Raw genomic sequence first — 25456 nt, 5'->3', positions numbered from 1 at the left:
AAATCTCAGATATTTAAGAAAAATGAAGAGCACTAGAAATTATTATAAATTAGTCAGTGTTCCTTAAATTAAAAAAAAATCACTGCCTAGTTACATTGCAAAGTTTATAACATGCATTTAAAGTAGATTACTGCAATGCCATAAAAAAGTAAAAAAGTTTGTGAATGTACGTGTGTATGTGTGTGTGTGTGTGTGTTTGTGTGTGTGTGTGTATAGGAGTGTTAAACAATCTCATGGAAATCTTCCAATATTATATAGTATTACATGATATAAAGTATTACAAGTAGAGTTATATAAAATGGATGCATTTTATAATTTGTCAGGGAAACATTAAAATACAATAAGTAGAGTTTTATCTGAAAAATGGGTAGAGAAGACAAGGTTGAATATAGAGGAATGTGGAGTTGGTCAGTAAGTACAAAATGGCAACAGCAAAAAACCTGAAGTGCAAGTTAATAATAGGAGAAAAAAGAAACAGATAGTAAGCAGTTTGCCTAAAGTTCAACATACTAAGTGTCAGTAAGTTAGCCATGTCAGTCAAATGATTTAAAAAGCTTCCACCTGATTAAAAAATATGTCCATGGTTCTATTTTTGTCTGTTTTAGAAATAGTGATAAGGATTAACTTATTATTCATTTACTTACTTACTTACTTATTTATTTACTTGTTTTTAAATTTTATTTACCTACTTATTTTTATTTATTATTAATTCAATTTATTCTTTGAGAATTTTATACATGCATATTATGAATGCTTCTCTCCCCTGAAAGTAAGTCCCTTTCTCCCATGCGTGTCTTTTCATTTTGCTTTGTCAGCACATGGTTTAACCAGGGCCATCTGTGTGACTGTGAGCTTGGAACTGTCAATTGGGTCACCGTGAACTCAGCAGGGGGCACACAGTAAAGTCAGTGACTACCCCTCCCTAGAGTCCACCAGTAGCCAGTAGTTGAGTGGCCCACAGAGTGGGAGTGGGCCGTTAAGTGTGGAGAAATGCATATACTCAGAAAGCCACTGAATACTAATCTTAACCAATGTTTTATTTTTGTCATCTAGACTTTAATGTCTACAAGACATACTAACATCTTGCCATATTTTGTATGCTACGATGAGCAACTGGATTTTTTTTTTTTTTTTTTTTTTTTTTTTTTTTTTACTTTTTTGCAAGTGTCCAAAGTTAGTAGGGCATCTTCATTTAGAAGTGCTGGGAAAATCACTGCTTATTTTTAGAATTGTGCTCATCATCATAATTGAAGGATTTTGTTGCTGCTCCTGTTTATTTTAGGACCAATGACACTGGATTCCTCTCCTATAAAGAACATCTGCCTGTCACCAAGATAGTGATTACAGACACTGGACGGCCCCACTCAGAAGCTGCTTACAAGCTGGGGCCTCTGCTGTGCCGGGGAGACAGTAAGTGGTCCCAATGTGTGAACTTATCAGTAGAAAGCCTTTTTTGTCCAAGCATCATATGTTTATTACAAGGTTATTAGATCACAGTCCTATCAAGAAAACCCATGAGATGTATTATTTAAATGTTTAATTTTAGTCACTGTTTGCATATGAAGGTGCATGGGGTGAAGGGGGGACCCATTTGCCACAATGCACTTGTAGAGGCCAGAAGATAACTTGAGGGGTTGAGTTCTTACCTTCCAACACGATCTGAACTCAGATCATAAGACTTGGCAGAAAGTACCTCTCCCACGACCCATCTTTATTTTATGAAAAGGTAAAAAAAAAAAAAAAATTGGCTGCCCAACTGGTTGGTTCACAAATGCATCCTAGCATCCACAAATTTTTCCATATCTTTATCTACTTGGAAAGAATCAGTGTTATACAAAATGGTTAAGAATTCATGCGTACTTCCTACTGGTAAGCCTGGGGTAAGATAAGAACATCAATAGAAGCAGATGTCAGTTTGATCAAATATATTCCAACCTTTAATCTCTCCTCTTTTTCAGTTTGTATGTGTGTGAATTGACTTTCAAACAATCGGACTTCTGCTCTGTGTATTCAGTGTGCTACTATTCTAAAACATTTAAGGGCTTTAAAATGTAGATGTAGCTTATTACACATACACACACACACAGTGCATGCCCACACACATTTCTATATATTTATTTTTTATCAGGGGATGAAATGAGCAGAGATTCTTAACCTCTTCAAAGCCTGTTAGACTACAGGTATATGCATTGATTATGTATGTTCTTAGTATTTCCAGAAATTATGGAACTAGAAAGAAATATTTGCATTAAAAGCATGCCTTAAATATAATTTTATTGTAGGATCTCCACGGAAGAAGGGAAAACGTAACTTTCAGTAGATATAGGGAGATGCGTAGCAAACTTGTTTAGTTAAAAAGCAAAGATGTTACCGGCCTATAAACATTACATATGCTTCTATAAAACTGCTATTCACCCTCCATGTCTGGTGTTCATCAGCCCTACCCCTGCCTCAATCCCACAGTCATATGAAGATGACATAAGGATGTTTCCTGGAGGGAAAAAAATATGAGCAGGGAGATGAGGTTGTAAAGTCAGCATGCATGCAGAGGAATACAACAATATTTTTTGCCTACAGAGAAGAAGTACCTCTGTACATCATTTGCTCCATCACTGCGTGCTTAGATCAAAACACTGCAGTATCTAGCCATGCCTCCCCTCTTGTTATATGAGCCACAATTTCTGGGAATTAGATGTGCTTCCATTGAGGTCACTACTAATTTAATCCCTTAGACTTTCTTTTCTCCCTCTCCTCCCCCCTCCCTCCCTTCCTTCCTCCCTTCCTTCTTTCTTTTAAAGAAAGATTTTATTGAAAAAAAAAAAGAGATTTCATTTGTGTATGACTCTGTGTGTATGCACGCACGTGTGTGCATGCGTGTGTGTGTGTGTGTGTGTGTGTGTGTGTGTGTGTGTGGTGTACCACATTAATGCTTATTGACTTCAGAGGCTGGAAGAGAACGTTATATCTACTGGAATGGAGTTAATACTAGTGAGTAACCATTTTGTTGCCAATAACTGAACCTGGGTCTTCTGGAAGACCAATGACTCTTAGCTTTTAAGCCATCCCTCCAGCCTCAACCCTTAGAATTTCTTTACCTAAATTTTTTTTTTGCTAAATATTTAAGCACCTGTGCACACACATCCTCCTCCCCCCCCCCACACACAAACACATCCACAGAGAGACACATAGATATGTACTATACATATAAACACGCTGGTGTATACACTTCTTACTTTTTTAAAATTGTGACTTGGAGTAAGTGTCCATCAAAACACCCTTCCTCTGCCCTTTCCTGGTTGACCTTAGCAGTGGATGAGGACATGTTTTAGCTGTCCTGGTTGTGGAATGTGAGCAGCTAGCAGTATAGAGGGGGAGAGAAGTCAGGGATGCTGCCACTTATCTCACAGTACACCCAATTGCCACGTACAAAAGAACGTAGGGTCAAAATGTCTATGCTGCTAAAATTGGTAAGATAGAATTTAAGGAGTATGATTAAGGGGATAGTGAAGAAAGTAATCTTAGCAATATAAATGTAAGTGCTGCTTGTAGCATTCTGAGGCATGCTAATTAACATCTGATTTACTAATTAAATTGCTATTGAATAATTGGTCTTATAGTTGGTGGGAATAAGTCTCATTTTTACATGAAGCCCTGTCTTAGGCAGGCTTTCACTGTTGCAGAAAAATTATTTTGATAGAAATCATTTGAATGGAGGAGTGGTTTTTTGTTTTGTTTTGTTTTCATTTCTGTGGTGAAGTTGGTGCCCTTGTTTTTTGTGCAGTAGTGAGAGGAAAAGTCATTGCAAAAAGGCAAAGAAGAGAGATGTGGAACAAGTTTGTTCACTGGAGATAGCAGAAAGAAAGAGATAGAGACAGAGGGAGGTTAGGAAGGGAAGGGAAAGGCCTGGGGTGGGGGATCAAATGTGTCCTTCAAAGGTCCACCCAGAGCAGCCTACTTCCTCCACACAGGTTCTCCTTACTTTCATCGTCTCTCAATAGTAGATCAATGGCAGCAGAACTGTCTCACCCATTTTCCCTGTGTGGAAATCTGAACACTTAAGGTTTCAATGTTCCTGCTAAGTTCCAGAAAATACTATTATCCTAATTATCATGTCCTGAAAACTTTTATCTTTATTTATGTTCTTCTTTTAATGACCCAGGTTTTAAATTACGAAAGAATTGTTATTACTTTGGTTAATTGATTCTCTCTCCTCTCTCTCTCTCTCTCTCTCTCTCTCTCTCTCTCTCTCTCTCTCTCTCTCTCTCCTTGATACATATTAAATGTAGATACTGTGAAAAAGCTTAAGGATTTTTACAAAATCATAAACCTACAAAGCCATCTACACATTCAAAGCAGATAATATTTCCTTCACCTGACATTAGTTCCATTTTATACCTTGCTAAAATTCCTCTCATCCAGAAGCCCTTGCAAAGTCTATTACTATGGGTTTGACTTTTCCAGGGTCCCTTAACAATGGACTCATTCAAAGCTAAAGTCTTTTATATCTGGATTCTTTAACTTATACTTAATCCATAAATGTGTTTGTGTGGTCCCATAGCTCACCATTTTTGTTTGTTTGTTTGTTTTTTGGTTTTTTGAGACAGGGTTTCTCTGTGGAGCCTTGGCCATCCTGGATTCACTTTGTAGACCAGGCTGGCCTCGAACTCACAGCGATCCGCCTGCCTCTACCTCCCAAGTGCTGGGATTAAAGGCGTGCGCCACCACGCTCGGCAGCTCACCGTTTTTTGTTATTGTTGTTTTGTTTTGTTTTGTTTTTGTTTTTTTGTGATTCAGAAGTTGTCTTGTGGCTGTAAATGGAATGTATATCCATTTATTATTTCATGCAGTATTCGGTCATTTTCAGCTTTAGGAGACTATTAATAAAGCCAATACAAAGTTTATGCCTACAAGTTCTTGATTTTTATTAATAAAACATCCTAAGAGATGAGTTATTGCTTCATATGTTATATGTAAGGTATGACTAATGTGGTAAGATTCAGCACAGGGCAGAGCCAGTAAAACCATACCTCAAATACCAAACTCATCAAAGGTCAAAAGACTTTAGCATTATGATAATGCTTGTGTTCTAGAATCTTTAGAAAGGCAAGTGTGTGTGTGTGGGGGGGGGGTCAGGGAACATCATTTAGTGTCAGTCCTCACCTTCTACCTTGTTGGAGGTAGGGGGCTTTATTGTTCTCTGATGAATATGCCAGGAAATCTGGCCTGCAGGCTTTGAGGAATTCTCTTGCCTCTGCCTCTCACCTCACAGCCGGAGCATGATTACACATGCATGTTTTCACATCCGGCTTTATATGGATTCTGGGGGTCTGAACTCACACTTGCATGGTAAGTACTTTACCCACTGAGTCTTTGCCTCAGCCATACTACTTCTGGGCCTATACCAAAACGATGCCCCAAAATACAAGAAGGACATTTGCTCAACTATGTTCATAGTGGCTTTATTAATAATAGCCAGAAGGTAGAAACAACCTAGCTGTCCCTCAAATGAAGAATAGGTCAGAAATTGTGGTACATTAGCCAATGTAATACCGAGCCATTAAAAGCAGAGAAATCATGAAATTTGCTCTCAAATGGATGGGACTGGAAAAGATTATCCTGAGTGCAGTAACCCCAAAAGATACACATACTATATACTCATACAGGATAATCATACTACAATTCACAGACCCACAAAGAAGCTAAGTAACAAGGAGGACCCAATGGAGGATGCTTGAATCTCGCTCAGCCCTGAGTTCTAAATTCTTGCTGAATATATACCTTTACTTTCTTTTACTTCAGACACAAAAGGGCTAAAGGAATGGTTGGAGTTTACCAATGGACAGAGAGCTGAGAAATGTTCAACCTTGTGCTTTTATGTCTCCTTGGCCTCCCAGGACCTGGGTGATATCTTTGTATTAGTCTTACTGTTGATAGTCTCTAGACCAATTCTCCTTCCACATCAACATACATTTATACTAGTGCTCTGTAGCTTATTCCCATAGATTCTCATTGAGGAGGTGTAGGGGTGGGTAGGTCTATTTCTAACATCCTTCTGGAAGCTTCTAGTCTGTGGACCTATCTGTTTAGTATTGCCCTAGGCCAGTGTGGTTCAGAGTCTGGTGCTCATCTGGCAACTCTGTGGTGTCCCAGTCAATGATGGGGTTGGTAGGGGATGCAGAGTACTCTTTCAGAATGATTTATGCCAATTGGGTGGAGAAATTTATGTCTGTTGAACACAGCAGTAATAAAAAATGCACTGGAGATGGTGGTTTTTTGCTGTTGTTTTTCTCATTCTGTTTTTCTAGCAATTTATTTTTATTGTAGTCATACAAATACGTCAGTCCATGATGGATTAGGCTGAGAAAGAAAAAAATAACTGAGAGAAAGCAAGCATGTTTTGTAAAGGTGGTTTGAGAATCCCAGCTAGAAGGCAGTGACTGGCTTAGTCTGAAGTGGTCCTGATACTGACTGAGAGCCTGGATATTCCAGTGATCCTTGCAGTGTCTTCAATACTCCTGTTAAAGTTTTAGATAACAAAAGAAATCCAGGTATGATGCACAAAGTTGAGTTGGATCATGTCTCCAACAAGGTGGAAGGTGAGGATTCTCACTAGAAGATGTCTTTTGACCTCTAAACACACACATGCATACACAGACAAACAACACACATACACACACACATACACACACACACACACACACACACACACACACACACACACACGCACACACACACAGCTTTTCTAAGGATTCTAGAACCCTCCCAGATAACCCAAGCATTAACCATGATGCTAAAATCTTAGTCCTCGAATGAGTTTGGTATTTGAGACATGGTTTTACTGGCTCTGCCCTCTGCTGAATCTTTTCTTAAAAATATATTTTATTAATTTATTCATATTACATCTCAATTGTTATCCCATCCCTTGTATCCTCCCATTCCTCTCTCCCTCCCATTTTCCCCTTACTCCCCTCCCCTATGACTGTGAGTGAGGGGGACTTCCTCCCCCTGTATATGCTCATAGGGTATCAAGTCTCTTCTACCTCTGCTGAATCTTACAATGTTGGTCTCTCTCTGTCTCTGTCTCTGTCTCTGTCTCTCTCTGTCTCTGTCTCTCTCTCTGTCTCTGTCTCTGTCTCTCTCTGTCTCTCTGTCTCTGTCTCTGTCTCTCTGTCTCTCTCTCTCTCTGTCTCTCTCTCTGTGTGTCTCTGTCTCTGTCTCTCTATCTCTCTGTCTCTCTCTGTCACACACACACACAGACACACACAGACACAGACACACACACACACACACATACACACACACACACACACACACATACACCATGAAGACATGAAGACATCATAAGGACGTTCTGCTGTCCTGTGACTCCTCTACCACAAAGAACTCCCTTGATCCCGCTCCCTTTCTTCCTCATGCCCATTTTCATGCAAATTTCCATTTTTAAAAAAAACTAAACTCTTTAAACACTCCGATTAATACCTTTCTCCAATGAAACCTTCCTCTTAGATCTCTTCAGTACGCAGACCTCCTGCTCTCTGATGAGACAAATGTTGAATATATTACAAAGACTGATTTCTTACCCAGTTTTTGATTATGTTTGAGCCCTCAAGAGCGGGGTTCATCGCTCATTTATTTTTTTTTGTGTCCCTGGCACCTAGTACTTGACTATGACATGAAAGGTAATCAATAAATAGCAGTTTGTAGAAGAATGAGAGTGATCCATCATACGCAGCTAAAGAAATCTATACATGGTTTGTGAATTATTGGTAAGAGGCAAGAATAAGTTATGAGTTGTATAAGCAATTTAATGATAAGCAGATGGGAACATTCCATGAAAGTGGTCTAGCCCATACAGGAAGACTGGCTCTGGCTTTTACAGTTTCTCATGGCACAAAGGACAACTGGTTCTACCTGGGACATTTGCTTATAATGTGCCTGGGTCGTGGCTGTCAAGACGCTTTCAGATAAGAAGATGAATTTATTTTAGGTCTGAATTTATTTATGATGAATTTATTTTATTATAAATTCCTTTTTATTAGTCCTTTGAGAATTTCATGCAATGTATTTTGATCATATTTATCCCATCCAGCTCTTCCAGGGTATACTCCCATTCCCTTCCCACCCAACTTTGTGTCCTCATTTTTTTTTTTTTTTGAAACTCACTGAATCCTATTTGCGCTTCTCACTATTCTCCTGGGTTTGTGGCCGTTCACTGGAGTGCGGAGGCCTAACCAGGGACCATGCCCTTGAGGACACTGGCTCTCTCCCTTCCAGCTGTCACTCACCTAAGCTAAGCATGGGACTTTGTGTCCGCTCCAGTCCCCACGCTGACAAAAAAAAAAAAAAATCCCAGTATTTATAGTTTTATTAATTCTTTGAGAACATCACATGTGCATACAATATATTTTGATAACATCGCACCCTCCTCAGCCCCCACTTCTCCTGGATACCCCTGGCTCCCCTCCCACGTTTATGCTCCCCAGTTCATAAAAAACACAACCCACTGAGTCCAACTAGTCCTGCCCATTTCCACACAGCTGTGTGGTTTCCACTTGATCATGGACAGCTGACCAGGGACCACACCCCAAAAAGAAAGCTGACTCCCCATCCCCTGCCAGCCGTCAGCTGTCTATAGCTCCTCAGTAGTGCTGGTAGGCCTCCCTGTCTTTCCGCCTCCCTGCTGGAATGTTGAACAGTTCAATTTTGTGCAGGCAACCACAGCCTTAGCTTACACTCTTCCAGAAACGCGTTCGTTTAGAAAACAAACATTTTCTACTTCTTGGAGAAAAAGTTTTTTGTTTTTTTGCTTGCATTCCTTGCTTTTTCTTTAGAAAACAAAAACCATTGCTAACTAGGTTTTGCTAGCTCTGCTATTTTGTGTGGTGTTGCTTATGTTTAAGCATTATTCCATAGTCCTATCACTAAAGCCTCTCAGTTCTTGACTTTTTTTTTCTTTATTTTGAATTATTTCTCCTTGAATTTTGCTGTCAAGTAGTTGGTTTTGTCCTTCATTCTCCCTCGAGGATGCACGAGTGCTGTCTTTCCCGATTCCACACGCGCCTGAGACTAATGGTCACCTTAGGATTAGTAACAAACAGCCCATGTAGCCTTAAAATGTTCTCTTTTTCTTGGCAACAGCTTTACTGAGATGTGGCGCACATTGCCCCACAGTCCACTTTGTTGACATGCACACTGCAGCCATGTTCAGTGTGCTTATTCATTTTAGAGGAACAGCCGTCACCACCGCCATCGCCACAGCCAGTGCAAGAGCTCTGTCTATTATCTGCAAACCAACCTGTGTCCATTTCCTTTCTCTCTCACCTCTGTCATACCCAGCCACTTAAATAGAAAACTCCACCAACTGGCTTATCTTTTCTACTTCATATATATTAAAACACAAAATGTATGTGGTTTTGTGACTGGTTGTTTTCACAATGTTCTCAAGTTTATCTGTGTTTACACATGAATCAATATCTTATTTTTATGGCCAAATAACATTTTATTATAAGTGTAGATAGAAAAATTTTCATGCCTTTAAGCGTTCATTGTTTGGTGAACATTGAAATATATCCATTGTTCTTTCTGAACAGTGGGATGTCACACCTAAGCTGTTTTGTGGACGTAGGTTTTCATTTCTCTTGATCTTGTGTCTAACAGGATAATTGATAACTTTCAGCACATCCCTACAGTTCAGTGCCTTGGGGATGACTATAATATTTGAGAGCATGCTGTTGGACTTGTGCCAGGTTTGTTTACATTGTCCTGCTTGGTTTACACTGAAGAATGCCGCCATCTTGTTGTCCATAGCTACTCAGCTGTCTTCCAGGCTGACCACGGTGTGCTGTGGAGCGGGTTCTGTCTCTGAAAGGCTCCTGTGTGCTTTCTTCTCAGAGTTCCTTTACATTTGAGATGACTTTCTGTTCCCTTCACACTTAAAAAAAATAATGAAATACCCTCTAGGCTGGATATATTTTCTTTTCCTGCTCAGAAATTGGTGGACAATATTTTTTTTTAATTTTCCTTCATTGAACACTTTGGAGAAATCTGAGGTCAAGCAAAGTTTTCCAATTTAAAGGAAACTTGCCCTTTTTTGGTGATTGCTTGAAAGAATAACTATATTTAAAGGTCGTTATTTAATAAAATGCACCGAACTGTTATACATTTGATATTTTTCTGTGAAACAGATATGATGAGCTAGAAGGCGTACATATCCTGAGTTTTTTGAAAATGTTCTAAAGTTCTGTTCTCACTTACGTTTTTGGCATTGAGACTTTCAATCCCTCCTGTTAAGTGTTACCTCCTCAATTGTGTTGGAATATGGGAAAGCACCCACAAAATCTATCAAGTTAAGAATGATTGTTGGTAGTTTCTTATTCTAAGAAAATTCTGAGTCTCTGAAATTCATTTTGTCCACATTGACTGGTATAGTTGACTGAGAAAAAACAGCTGCCCAGAATGCGTTAAATAATCAAAGGCTCATGGATGCAATAAATAACTTTGTAGAAGTCAAACTGGGAAAGAGGTATTGACTAGTAACTTGAATTAGTTTCCCTTCCATTTGGCAGTCTACCTATGAGTCACTAAAAAAGGAGGACACATTCTATTTCAACATGTAATAAGGCAATATAATTTTCTTATCTTCTCTATGTCTGATAGTCCCCCATCCACTATAAATTTTCATTTCAGTGTTCAATATTCATCTCATCTTGTTGGAGATTTTTTTTCTTTTCCTAGTTTCTTAACATTATCATTATATTACCTTCCTCTTCCATTTCTTCTCCCCTGCAGTTCATTTCTTTATTTTTCCTATTCTTTTCATTTGTTTGGTTTTTTTAAAAAATTGAATGGATTTCTTGGAATACATGAAATTTAAACATGTAGGAATTATTCTAAACTTTCTGATGGTTGTGGTGGCAAAAAGAAAGTGTATCATTTTCTTTAACAAGTATTGATTGACAGACTACTTGCACTATGGGAGAGAGAAACAAACAGATACACACACACATGCACACACACACACATACACACACACACACACACACACACACACACACAGAGAGAGAGAGAGAGAGAGAGAGAGAGAGAGAGAGAGAGAGAGAGAGAGAGAGAGAGAGAATATGCTTGTGGCATGTTGACATTCATATTTTTATTTTCTTGGAAAAAAAAGACAATAATCCCATAAAATATGTTTTGATAGATGCTAACAAGGCCTGTGAAGATAACAAAAATAAAATTATTTTCATGCAAAAGGAATCCAGAGCAGTGATGTAGACATGGGATGTAGCTGATCTAAGGGCATAGTCAGCACACAGAGAACGGTACAAGAGTCAGACAGAAAAACGACATCATACAAGGATGATCTTCGAGACTTTATCTGGAGAGAGCTAGACAGTTTTGAGTGTCATGATGTCATGATATATGTTTTAGTGAGAATTAGCAGGATAGGGTCAGAGCAAGACGGTGGGCAATGTCACATGATTAACTATGTTTAAAGACCAAAGTGGCTTGGCATACTGTGCAGTGCTGAGAGCTGTGATGTGGGTATTGTGGAAAAGGAAAGGCCAGCGAAGTTTGCCTATGAATTGATGATATTTTCAAGAGGAAAGGTTTAAGAAAATGATATGAATGTGTTTGCTGTAAGAGTTAGAGGCATAGGGCTGACACTGGTTGAAATGGGAAGACTATGTCCTGGGTCAGGAAGCTGGGATTATTGCAAGGAGCTCCCTTTTTAGACATCTAAAAGCTGAGATGTCATCAGACCTCGAAATAGAGATGTGGTGTTGTCATATTGTGAGTGAGTTCCAGGCCTCAGACATATATTCATATATAATAAATACATTTACAGCCACAGAATAGATCAGCTGGAGCTATTGTCGATGGAGCTGTGCAGTGGCAGAGTCTTGGGATATTCCGGAAGTGATAAGTTGGGGTGGTGAGGAGTACGGAAGGAGGAAGGCTGAGAATTATATAGCGTGAGTCCAAAAGGCAGAAAAGTATTGGTGTCCTGGGATCCAAGAAAAAGAAGTGGTTCCAGGGATAAAGCCCAGTCAACTCTTTTAAGTGTTGATAGCTTACATAAGGAGAGAACTGTGACAGCTGAACTGAACAATGTAGAGGTCGTCAGTGACGTTGACAGTGGCTTGTTTAGGAGAGTTACTGATCTGAGTGTGGGAGACTGGATCCTGGAGTAGGCTCAGGAAACAGTGGGATGTGAAACAATGGGGAGATTAGTAATCGGGGGGGGGGGGGAGGGGGAGGGTGAAAAGTAATATCATAGAATTGGTTTTGTGAGGTGGGCGAATTGATAGCGTGGTTGTACTGAAGGAAGAGACCAGGCACAGCTGCAACGGGGACAGTTTTAGATTGTTCACCGAGGATGTGGAGCGGAAGTAGTGATAACAGGAGATGAAGAGGTGAGGTGGGTGATTAGAGACGGTCCCTTGGGCTTTCTATTTTAATGGAAGTTCGAGGACGGAAAATGGGACACTGTATGCTTGGAAACAGAGAAGGTGGCAAATCACCTCCCAAGTCACGGAATTCATGGAAAGCATTAGCAACGCGTGGTGCTTGCAAATTAGCTTGTAGTGTTCTTATTTGGTGTTGTGTTATACCTGACATACGTTTACATACGGTGTCCTTTAAAGATATTTAGTGATTATTGTCAGTAAAATACTTCATAAAATTAATTAGTATAAACAAGTTTGCTCTGGGCATAAGAAAAAGGAATCTGGAGTCTCTGACTATGTATTTGAAGAGCCAATATTATAATTAAAAAACATGATGGGTCTAATATAAAGTATGTATGTTTTCAAATGCACAAAGATGTTTGAGCCCTTTTATTTACAGTCCAGAAGAGTGTTAAAATATTCTAAAAATATTCTCAGACAATATTCTGAGTAACATTCATTATTTTTGACATTAAGTGTGTGAAGGAAGGAAGCTCACTTTCATTGTCACGTGCTCAATAAAAAGCTCTTAATTTGTGCTCATTTAATTATTTCACTTCCACCAAAGTAACTCTATTTCACATTATTTAAATACTTAAGGTTGGTTGTAAATGATTTATTAATGAATTTTCTTTTTCTCAAATGAGTAACTGGACTCAAAGTTTATTTCATAACCATATATGTTAATGCAAGGAGTCAGTACTGGGTAGACCAGATATATTTTGTATTTTGTAATATATTTTGATTATTAGAATGCTGTGGCTTGATATTTCCACATAAGTTATTTCTGTTAAAGGGGATATGGTATATGGAAGGATCTCTGGTATCTAGCACAAACTTATCACTCTCCAACGGCATTCTGACCTTCATAGGAATGAAGGATGAATAAGCAGCTCCAGACTTAAATGAACTTTACTCAACTTGTTTACGATTTCATACATCCTTTTGTACCTAGAATACAAGTACTTGGAGGCTTGCACCAAAGTTTTATTTCTGGGACTTGAGGAGATAGCTCAACGAAAAAAATGATTGTTGTAATAGTGTGGGTGTGTCAGTTCAATCCTAGAACCCACTAAAGCAGTGTGGAGGCAGACACAGGCGGATACCTGGGGCTTGCTGACTAGACAATCTCTTACTGAGCTTGGGCGCTCACAGATTTGATCCATCATGAGCCTCAGGGACAGTAAGAGTGGAAGAATGAGAAAGGCAGATCCTGAGGAATGACAGCTGATTTTGACCTTTGACCACATGTGCATGCATGCCTGCTTGTGGCCATACACAAACACAAATATAAATACACATATGCACAAATTCTTCCAGCCTCTTGTAAAATAAGATTGTGTGTTCTTGAAAATTTCAAGCCCATATGTGTGTGTGTGTATGTGCTTTCCCTTTGTTACTAATATCCCCTTCTCCATAGAAATTAATGTAATAATAATAAGAAACCCATTGTGTAGATTGTTTGTGAAGTCCTTTGATTACAAAGACAATCTCTGCTCTGCTTTTCTAACAGGTGAAAATCATATCACCTATAATGAAGGGAGCTGGAGGGGACAGCAGGGCTATTTTACTGTGTGCAAACATACGTGAATACCTTGGCTCTCTTTTCCTCTGATCTATAACCCACACACTGCGATTCTCCCAGCCAGATGTCATTTGCTTCACTCTCATTTTTACACACACGAATTTCTATGGAGGTTCATAAATAGAATTTTGTGTTCTAACGAAGCAACACATAGTTAAGTTTCATCCTTTTATTTCTGTTAAGAAATCATGTTTTCTAGCTAATTTTAATAGCCCGTAAATATTTAGAAGATGCGTTTGAGTGCTAAAGTAGTCTTTACATCAATATTTTAATATTACATGTATGAAATTTACTTTTAAGAAAGGATTCTCATCACTCTTCTCCCTCAATGTCTACATCTTCCCAACCCTAACAAAATGCTACTCTTCTTTCTATAATTATTTTTAAAAATACATTCTGCTTTTGAGAGAACTAAATGCTTAATAACTTTAAAAAGTACACATAATGTTAAACCGTACTAAATCTGAATCCCTTAAGGGGTTTTATAAGAATATTTACACATAAAGTCAGATACTCATTACATGTTACCCTTTCATATAAATAAATGTCTTGACCCTGCTGTATAATAGATACATATACATTTATATACACATTATGTTTCTAAAGGATTTTTTTTACTGATTCATATTTGTTAAATTAGATATTTTACTTATTATTTAGTTAATTAACATTAAGTATTAATAATGTACTAATAATTATTAATACATCTGGATATATTATATCTATATATATTCATACATATGTGTGCACATGCATGCGGAGGCCAAAGGTTGGCATCAGGTGTCTTCTTCAGTCACTCTGTACCTTGTTTTCTGAGAAGAAGCTGTTTCTCACTGAACCTGAAACTCACCTGTCTCTCCTAGGCCTGGGAGAGACATCCGGCTTTAATATGTGGGTGCCAGGGATCGGAACTCAGGTCCTTCTGTTTGCATGGCACGTGCTTTACTTGACTCAGCCATCTCTTCAGCCTAGCCTTTCATGATGAGTTTTCCTTGAGATGGTAAAAAACAAACAAACAAACAAACAAACAAAAAACCAGGCATTTAATTTGCCTAGCAAGAAATCATGCAAAACTTCAGATCTGCTGCTCGGCAGCTTCGGAACTCTCCAACCCTCTTCCTTACCGAATGCTTTTTTACGGACTCACAGTTTCCTGCCATTTTTCTACAGGCCTATGCCTCCTCCGTGTTCCTGTCACCAAATCTCCTTTCCCTGAGTCTGCCCAGACTCCCTGGGGTGCACAGGACATAAGGTATTGAGGCATCCCACGCCACCGCACGCTCTTCCATCAGTATAAACATCGGCCTTGGCTCTCTTTGTAATTGTCTTGAATTAGCAGCAGTGTCTTAATCTCGTGAAATGTCCTCACCTCATTCTCTGCCTGTTATGAATTTGTAAAATGGAGTTTGCTAACTAAACAAAACATGCTACTATGCATGTGAGAGTGTCGTGGCTTCCTAAAGCAGTGCATTGTTTCCACTAGCCTAAGAGCGTTTATTGTATGGAGAGAAGCAATTCAAAGATCGTCCTTCAGTGTCAACCACTCCCTGAGGTCTTCCATATGGAGCTCGGTTGGGTTAGTTACAATACAACATGCAGCAAATGAAACATTGATTTTATAATACATAATACAATAATATAAAAATAATGTTATGTAATTTAAACTTAGCTCCTGATCACTCTTTTTCTAAGCACACGAAATCATATTTAGTAATAGCCAATAATTTAAAGTTACATATTTTCTGTGACTTTATATCTAGCATGTTGCTCTTTATAAAAGGAGATGAGGTAAGTGGTTTAAAGAGCACAGATATAGCCAGGCGTGGTGGCGCCTGCCTGTAATCCCAGAACTCGGGGAGGCAGAGGCAGGTGGATCGCTGTGAGTTTGAGGCCAGCCTGGTCTACAAAGTGAGTCTAGGACAGGCAAGGCTACCCAGAGAAAACTGGGGGAAAAGAGGACAAATGTGCCGTTATTCCTGTGTTGACATTTTACACTTTGTGCATCCTTTCACAGTCTAAGAGCCAATCGAAGGGTCTAGTATCAAAGTATGTAAAGGATGTAAGACATAGCCTTGGCGGAACTCAGATAATGTATAGTAAGTACACTTGGCTGTGTGGGCGGAGGTGAGATCTTTACACGCTATGTTTTTTTTTCCCAAATGAATAAATTCAGTTTTAAATTGTCCCCATGCAACATAAATTTGACTTTTCAGTCAGGTCCATAAAAAAAAAAAAACAGGAAAAACAAACCAACAATGGAGCTATATATACTGTTCTTCTCAGGGTTAATAGAAAAGAAGGGAAAATCTAAGGGACACATGGAAACAGAGTCAAGTTAGTGATTCTCAAGTAGCTGGGCCTCTGCTCTATGCTCACATAATGAACTCTTTCTTAGAAACAGCTGCTTCTGCCTCTGAAAGGACAATATGTCTTTCTTACAGGAAGGTAATTTAGGTAGGAGCATTTCATTCCTTGTTGAAAGGCTGGGTGGAGCGGCTTCACACTAAGGATGCCTAATCCTCTTGGTGTGCATTTCATTCCTTGTTGAAAGGCTGGGTGGAGCGGCTTCACACTAAGGATGCCTAGTCCCCTCGGTGTGCATTTCATTCCTTGTTGAAAGGCTGGGTGGAGCAGCTTCACACTAAGGATGCCTAGTCCTCTTGGTGTGCATTTCATTCCTTGTTGAAAGGCTGGGTGGAGCGGCTTCACACTAAGGATGTCTATTCCTCCCAGTGTGCTGAGAATTTGCTAATGGCAGCCAAGGCTTATAGCTCATTTCTCTGAAGTTCTGCACATCGACTCAATACATCCAGCTGGATTTTATCCTGACAGCCCTGCCTTTGCATTTTTATTTCTTTTTCCATATTTCTCCCTATATACACTCAAATATTTTTTTCAAAAGAAAAGTTGTAAATACCCACCAATGCTAGTGAAGATAGAAATGCTGTATTTAAACAGCAATTATAATTAACATGGATTACAAACACGATGTTTACTTATCATTACAGTGTCTATGTGTATACTGAGGGGGTGGGTTGGGTTGAGTACCCTACCTGGGTTGAGGTATCTGTGAGAGCCTAAAATGAGCCCTGTATATCCTCAAGGTAGAGTTATAGGGGATGGAGATCTGCCTGATTTGGATGATGGGAACCAAGTTTGGGTCCTTGGCAAGATGACTACACAGTCTCAACTGCTGAGCCATCACTCCAGCCCTGACATGTTTGTTTGTGTTTTCCCCAGATCTCTGAACTCTTCCTTTTTCCATCTATTCCAAGTGTTGAATATTCGTAAACATTTAGAGAAAGCTTTTTCACCTACTCCCCTGTTAATGACCAAAGTAACAAATGACTATTGAATGGAAAAAATGCATTTTCATAAGGACATCTGTGCTATATAGACAAAATGTGTTTGGGCCTTTAATTAATTGGGAATATATTTAGAATGTCAACCTTAGTGTACAATTGGCAAGGCTGTTAATAGGAATAGTTGAGAATGTAACTCTATGGCAAGTGTGGGTTGCAAGGAGCTGCTGTAGGAATTTTTTTTGAGTCAGAACAACTAGGTGTTTAAACTTTCAAGATACAAAAATATTAAGCAATTCATCAAGGTTTAGCCGGCCCTTCAAATATCATTATAGTTGAGGATAGGATTTTTGGCTACAGGTATGTTTTCCTGTATTGGGGGGCTTTTTCTATAGGAACGCTTCCTGCTGTTATGTTGGAAAGAATCCAGGGTGTTGGGCTTTGTAAGCTCTCTTGCCCTAGGCCCACACCTCTGTATATAGTTAACGTGGGAAATGTTTTATATTGGATGGATGAGATAAATAGAGAAACCACAGCTATGGTTACAAATCTCCTTTGTATGTCATGAATTTATTTTCTCTTTGAATTTGTTCTTCTTTCCTTTTTCTCTAAACAGGAACATTTTGGAACGCAGCTTCCTTCAATACTGAGGCTTCCTATCTCCACTTCCCCACATTTCATGGGGAGCTCAGTGCTGATGTGTCCTTCTTTTTCAAGACCACAGCCATATCTGGGGTGTTTTTAGAGAACCTGGGAATCACTGACTTTATACGGATAGAATTACGCTGTAAGTAAGGTCCTGAACACCTTCCTCTAGTCCTGAATCATTTAGCTAACTTTTAGGAGTTCATACCTCTTAGGGGGAAAAAAAAGATCTATTCTGAAAAGAAAATTATTTAATATTTCACAAGTGATAATTCAGTAAAAATATTGATAAATTCATTAGCAGTGGAAAAAAGTTTAAGTTGAAGTAATTAAAATTTAAGACAAATTTTCAGCTAGTGACAAATATTAATTACAAAATTACTTAATGAACCACTTATTATTTTGATATATTCACAGGCTGCTATTAATAGCATAATATCAAATGCATGTTTCATGCTGTTAAATTATATAAACTTTGAGTCAATGAAGCAATTATTTTATATAATCAATTACAGATGCTAGTTTTGTGGTCTCTCTAAATAGTTTTGATCTTTATCAATATGAAAAATTAATTCAGAGGTTGAACTTTTTAAAAAGTCTATTATTTTTACCCCAAAATGCACTTTACTGTCTCATTCCACATCAGGGGAGTTGTATCCCTTTGGGTACCCTCTTTTCCTTCTATATAATGGGAGCCTTGTGTCTAATGATTGCTGTGTGGTATTGTTTTGAGTATATTGAATACTCACCTGAAAAACCCTCATATCTGATATTTCCAGCACCCACAACAGTAACCTTTTCATTTGACGTGGGGAATGGGCCTTTTGAACTCTCAGTGCACTCACCCACCCACTTCAATGACAACCAGTGGCATCATGTGAGAGCTGAAAGGAATATGAAGGAGGCATCACTTCAGGTGGATGAGCTTCCCCCAAAGATACAAGCTGCTCCCACTGATGGCCATGTCCTTTTACAGCTCAATAGTCAACTCTTTGTGGGTAAGTAGCTTTTCTAAACTGTCAGTCATTTGCTGCAAGTCTAGTGATGAGCCATAATAAAACAACCCCATCTTGAAAAATGGTGATAAATACTTAAAAGCAAGAATAGAGCATTATTTCTTGAAAACCCAGGTTTCAGTCTGTGCCAAGTACCCTATTCCTTCCTAATAACCAGTCCATGCAATAGGTATTATCCCTACCTTAGAGCAGGGTGGCTGGGGTTCAGGAAATGGCTTACATGCAGAAACCAACCTAGCTGAGAGATTCAGATTTCTCTGCAACTATTTCCTCACTGAATACTTGGCTACTTAATACTGCAGAGGTTAGATCATGTGTTGTAGTTTGTGCATTACATTAGGGCTGTTAGTATAAGGAGGCCTTGTAATGCCAGCCAGTGACATTCCTCAACCTGTACATGCTACATCAAAACCAAGCCAATGGTAGAAAAGGAATTAAAAAAAAAAGACAGCTCTCAGAGCTCAGCTTCAACAGCTTTTCTTCTGCTTTGCCCATTTTGTTAGTTCTCTTCTGAGAACTTTATGGTGTCTTCCCAGTATCCGTTGGCTCAACATTTGCAGGACGCGAGGCTGGAATTCCTCTTTGGGTGTTTAATTTTCCTTTGCATCTTTACTAATTGCTTTTCAGAAGTTACAGACCATGAAGTTCAAGAATTATCTTTTATTTGATCCCAGCTCATACATTTTAATGTAAATAAAGACTCAGAGACACGATGGGGCAGGATAAATGATGAATTATGAGAATTATATTCCAGGCACCTTTAACAGCTATATTTAGAACAGAATTCATCAGCTCCCCCCTTACACCTTCTGTTGCCTCACAATCTTATTAGCACCCTTTCACTGAAAGGGTTGAGCTTGTTTGTGACATATCTGACAAAGACATATTTAGGTCTTCTAATAAATTTATGTCCTCATTATTTTCACTATTTATTGTCTCCCTGAAAACAAATTTAATGAATAGCCCCCACAACTAAAGCACCCTAGTAGATATTCTACTCACAGACTTTTGTGGTCACTCAGCTGGCTTACTTAAGAATATAGAACCAATAAAGTACACTTGAGAAGAAATATATGACTTTTCTCTTAATACCGTGCTGGAAGCTCAGTCAGGAAATGGACATAGATATCTCTTGAATTCTTTAAAAAAATGAGAGATGGTCACAACAAAAAGATACTGCAATTTAAAATCTGTCAGTGGCTTGGAAATAGCCTTACTATTCTTGGAAATTGAGAAGGCTGAATTGCCCTCGAATTTTTCAGTGAAATATGCTGCAGTTTGCCTTTAGATGACCTTTCCTCCTTGGGAGGGATTTCAACTTCCGAGAGTTGGCATCCCTATATATTGTACCTGATAGGAACCCTGGCCTTAATTTGATTTCAGGTGCTGGTAATGAAGTATCCTATGACATCAGAAAACTGCTTTGAGCAGGCTCGGGTCTTTTGCCATCAATCATATGCAATAATTTGAATAAGGATCGAAGAGATTTCATCTTTATGGAGGCAATTAGTCGGGCCTTTGACATCTCCATATGTGTTCAGACTTAGAGTGGCTGTGACACTGGGAAATTTTAACAATGGAAATCTTGATTATGTTTAAGTCAAAGGCAGTGGGAAAAAAGAGAGATCTCTGCCCATCCCCCAAAAAGTCCTATTTGTTCTATTTGCAATGAATAAAACTGGGAATGGAATGACACGATTTAGTGTAATGGCACTGGACTGTCAAAATGCCACCTAAGGGGCTGCTTTTACTGTTACCCCTACCACCAAGTATACCACTCTCAGGAAAGAACACCTTTCAAGTTTAGAAAATATCAGTCTTCCAATATTTACTACATTCCCATCAAACAAATCATGGTATTTCTTTTATTAAGTTTACCAATAAAGACTTTTTTGCCTTGCAGGCAGACTCCATGAGAGACAAATTATAACTAAAAGGTTACACTGAATTAGAGCTCAGTGGGTGACAGACTAGTAAGACATCAGCAGTAATTAGAGAGGACTTAATGAAGCACTTACTATGAGCAAAAGGTTCTCTGCTTCCTATATTTCAGTGGATGAGGTAAGAGTAGCCAATGGTGAGAAAAGAAAGATGTGTCTATCTGTTTGTCTGTATATATATATATATATATATAGTAGTGAAAGAAAATGATGTAGAAACAGAACCAGGAGAAACGTGAGTAGGACAATGATTAGTGGTGAGAGTTTCCATTTCAAGCCGGATAGTGGAGAGATGTTAACACTTGCTTTGAGACCAGAGGAAGTAGAGTACAGATGGGCCTTGTGAACTTCTCAGGTGCTGGAATCCTGAGTGGTGGCAGTGAGTGGGACAGATTTTTAGGAAAATGGATGAACCAATGTGGCTGGAGAGAATGTATGTGAGGGAATGCAGGGGAAGTCAGGCCGAGTTATATATGGGATCCTGGGAGGTCCTTGCAAAGAATGTGGATCTAATTATAAGGGACGGCTTGCCTAGCTTACTCACTTCCCCAGATCTCATTGACTGCAGGTAGGGTCATGGATGGAAGGAAACCAGTGGCAATTGCAGCTCTTTGGGAGAGCTATCAGCAGCCCAGTTTGAAGTAGACATGTTGAAACCACATGGGGACACATTGTATATATGGCTGCATATTAATTGCGAATGAGTTGGCTGTTGCTGTCACAACTTTCCTATGACAATTCCCTTACATGCAAGATGCTTCATTGTCCCTCATATTGTTTTTCATATTGTTTCCTAGTTTTCAGTTTCATCTGAAGTTAGTTTCTCGTGTTTTCTTTCTTTATCTTAATTCATGGCAGTGATTTAAGCTGTTCTCTGGTCTCATATCTCTAAGAAAGCACAAGCTATAGAAAGAACATGGAGTAAACACTTTACAGCCTTCCTCCCCTTCAACAGCATCCTCCACTCCCACAAGTGCATGCTCACCACGAAGCCTGGCTTTCCCTTCATAGAGTATGTGTAACGCATGCCATGTGTGAAGGAGCAATTCGCTTGGCGGCTCTGGCTTCACATACTACTAAACAGATGGGAGTTAAGTCTCATTCTCTCCTCAGAGCTGGTGCTTCTGTGGGTGACTGGGAATCTCTGCATCCCTACAATGTAATTGATTTTCTGGTTGAAATTTTAAAGGGTAATTTAATCCCCTTTACTTACAAGTCAAGAGTTCAATTTGTAGTTCATCCGTCCATCATAAAAATAATTATGACTAATAAGTATTTTCAAGTGTGCATAATGACTATCATTTATATTTGGGTGTAGGGACAAACTAGTGAAGTCAACATAATAGTGGAAAGTGAGCCTGTGGCTTCCAGCATGACTTTATACTTATAGAAATCCTTTAAGTCTGCAGAGTAGAGAGAATAAAAGTATTTGCACTCACACGGATGTGCAAGCTCTGGATGTATGGAAAACCTGGAAGCCTAAGTTAGACTTAGTCCAAAAGGGATTTATTTACTAGGCCAGCATTTAGATGCAAAAGTGTATCTTGCGTGGATACATGAGTAGGAAGTTATTGTAGAATGTTCAAATAACAAATATAGATGTTCCATAAAAATGTCTGCTGGAGACATCAGAAATTTCAATAGTGTTTTGGAATAGGTTTTTGATATGTTAACTTAAACCTGTGTATACATCAATACAAGTTGTAGATGTCAACCAGGATGTTGACAGTGTTTATTGACAACACACACACACACACACACATTTGTGGCTACTAAGAGTTCGGTTATCTCTCAGCAGTAGCTGATATAGTGAAATAACCTAAAAGAGTACAGTGTGCTTTCTTAATTGCTCACCCCATTCCTGCCACTGAAGACCAACCAGAGAATGCGTTTGCTCCACAGAACAGAACTGTAAGAACATTGCCTTTGTTGCTGAAGAAAACCAGTAGAAATAAATAGAAAACACATCTGAAAAAAATGTGAGCCACCTGGGCAGCAGTTGTTTGTGACTCTTGAAATAGAAGTAATGAGATGATGACTGCAAGCACAGGTGGGCAAGCACAGGTGGGCTCCATCTAAGAGGCGAGAAACAAAATGGCATTAACAATCCTTTAGTTCCGAATATTAGAATGGTGACTTCACCTAATGGGACTGTTCACAGTGGAGGGGGGGGGGGCGCGTGACGATGAACATAAGGCCCCATTTGGAGCAAGTATATGATAAATAGGCTGGAAACCAGAGCCTCCCTGTGACAGATCTGCATCTCCTTTCCCTTCGAAAATACTAAATATCAGATCATGTTGCTTCTTCTAATGAAAAGTGATGGTTCATGTTGTGTCCACAGCCCCACCTCCCTCTCTCTCTCTCTCTCTCTCTCTCTCTCTCTCTCTCTCTCTCTTTATGATTTGTGGGTCTCAACCCTGGGCTTTGCACTTCCAAGGCAAGCAATCTACCCCTAAGCCATGTCCTTAGTCTGGTCTCCTCTCTATTCTTATTCTTACTTGTGGTTGAAGGTCTTTGCCATCATTTCCTCTTTCACTTGGTCTGTGTATGTGTGTGTGTACATGACTTTACACTTGTGATTCATGAAACATCTTAAACAATCCTATTCAGAAATGCAACCTGTCACCTATCCATGCTGGAAATACTCAGAGTATTGAGTTTTTGCCCTTACCCTTGATGGAGCACTGAGAAGAAACCGGCCACATCTTTGCCCTTGACCTTGATAGAGCACTGAGAACAAACAGCTCCCAGTCCCTGCTGCTCTCACTCATAAATGTCCTCCAACCACGGAAATGATGGAGAGAAAAGAATCAATCATTTTTTTTAAAACCGAAATGTGACAGTGGTCATTTTCTATTTCAGTTTGTAAACTCAGCATTTTCCCCTCTAGAAGCTTCTTAAATTAGCCCTGAATTGATTTTCATTCAACCAGCTCTGCAATTTTCGTTTCCTGTCTAAATTCTTTTACTGACAAGTTTTCACACGAGTTAAACTCCATTTGAATAGTCTGGGATGAGGGTTAGAAGTAAGGACCCCTGACTTAGTGAGAAGTCATTTATGCCACATTTGAATTGCATCAAATCGGCAAACATTTGGGGCAAAAAAATCTCTCAATGCCTCTCAAAAAGGTTGATATTGGAGACTGGTCCAGGCTGTCGTTCTTTGTATTGGTTGTGTGTACAAGGATATCATTTGTGATCTTTTGGAAAAATCGAAAGTCCCAATACAAGGATATATGTCCTTAGTAATTTCAAGATTGGAAACTACAAACACTTCTTTGCGATTTTGAAAGAGAATAAATGAGTGCTTTCATTCTGTTGCTTGAATATGCGAGACTGTAATTACTTGGTCATGGAGTATGCGTGTACTGAGCAGGTATGGTAGCCCTGTCTCTACTAACCACATGGTTGATAGTTCATGAAGTGGCTACTCAAATTTGTTTCTCCTTGGTTTTTTTTTTTTACAGTCATCCCTCTTATAAATAGTAATTTAAAAAAATTCTTTTTATATTTTGGATAAGTTTTTATAATATAAGTTTATCAGAAGCATCTTCTGGATTTTTATAAATTCATATTTTCATGTTGTTGAAAATGCACATTTTAATTATAATATGTTCTTCGTGTTCCATTTTTAAACTTTCATTTTTGATAAGCTAAAATATAGCCATGGTAAGAGACTATCAAATAGTCTTGTTGGAATAGTTTCCATTTCAGCCTAAATTTCTTTGATAGTAACTGTGAGTCCTCATTACAGATTTATTTTAAAAAGGTTTTATTTCTTTCATGTCCTTATATCATTTTTGTAGGTATTTTTTTCCTTCCTTGAGGTATCATTTCCATGAGATGCTTGAAAACCTCTGAGTAGACTTCCTGTGCTCAGTAGGAAGACCTTAATGGCCTGTGACTGAACGTAAACTCTTCAGAGCACAGCCTGATGTGTCTGATACTGACAGCAGCTCATATCTTGACAACATGCTGCATAATGTTCAAACCAGAGAGCCACATGCCAGGAGCACAAAGGGACCTGCTCCTACCTAGGGCTATAGCCACCGGACCATGTTTCCATCACTTGGGTTTGGTTCAAGGAAGAGACTGACCATTCTGCCTATGGCCGTCTTTCTTATATAAGCAGCTTCTTTCTTTCTTTCTTTCTTTCTTTCTTTCTTTCTTTCTTTCTTTTTTTTATTAATTTATTCTTGTTACATCTCAATGGTTATCCCATCCCTTGTATCCTCCCATTCTTCCCTCCCTCCCATTTTCCCCTTATTCCCCTCCCCTATGATTGTTCCTGAGGGGGATTACCTCCCCCTGTATATGTTCATAGGGTATCCAGTCTCTTCTTGGTAACCTGCTGTCCTTCCTCTGAGTGCCACCAGGTCTCCCCCTCCGGGGGCCATGGTCAAAAGTGAGGCACCAGAGTATGTGAGAAAGTCATATCCCACTCTCCACTCTACTGTGGAGAGTGTTCTGTCCATTGGCTAGATCTGGGTAGGGGTTTAAGGTTTACCGCCTGTATTGTC

At 39.0% G+C, this 25456-nt stretch overlaps 1 protein-coding gene across 4 annotated transcripts in view; it reads left to right on the top strand.

Annotated features, from left to right (window-relative positions):
- Nucleotides 1-25456, top strand: part of CNTNAP4 (contactin associated protein family member 4) — a 284841-nt gene that overhangs the window by 223432 nt on the left and 35953 nt on the right. For all 4 annotated transcript variants that reach the window (XM_084757092.1, XM_084757091.1, XM_084757093.1 and 1 more), the window contains 3 exons: nucleotides 1283-1410; nucleotides 17950-18120; nucleotides 18758-18976. In XM_084757092.1, coding sequence (XP_084613218.1) covers nucleotides 1283-1410; nucleotides 17950-18120; nucleotides 18758-18976 — 518 coding nt within the window. The remainder of the gene's footprint in view (nucleotides 1-1282; nucleotides 1411-17949; nucleotides 18121-18757; nucleotides 18977-25456) is intronic.

This window comes from Acomys minous (assembly GCF_964271855.1).
Source record: "Acomys minous genome assembly, chromosome: 14".
Lineage (NCBI taxonomy): Eukaryota > Metazoa > Chordata > Mammalia > Rodentia > Muridae > Acomys > Acomys minous.
Note: the sequence above shows the minus strand (reverse complement) of the source record. Positions and strands in the feature narration are given on the sequence as shown.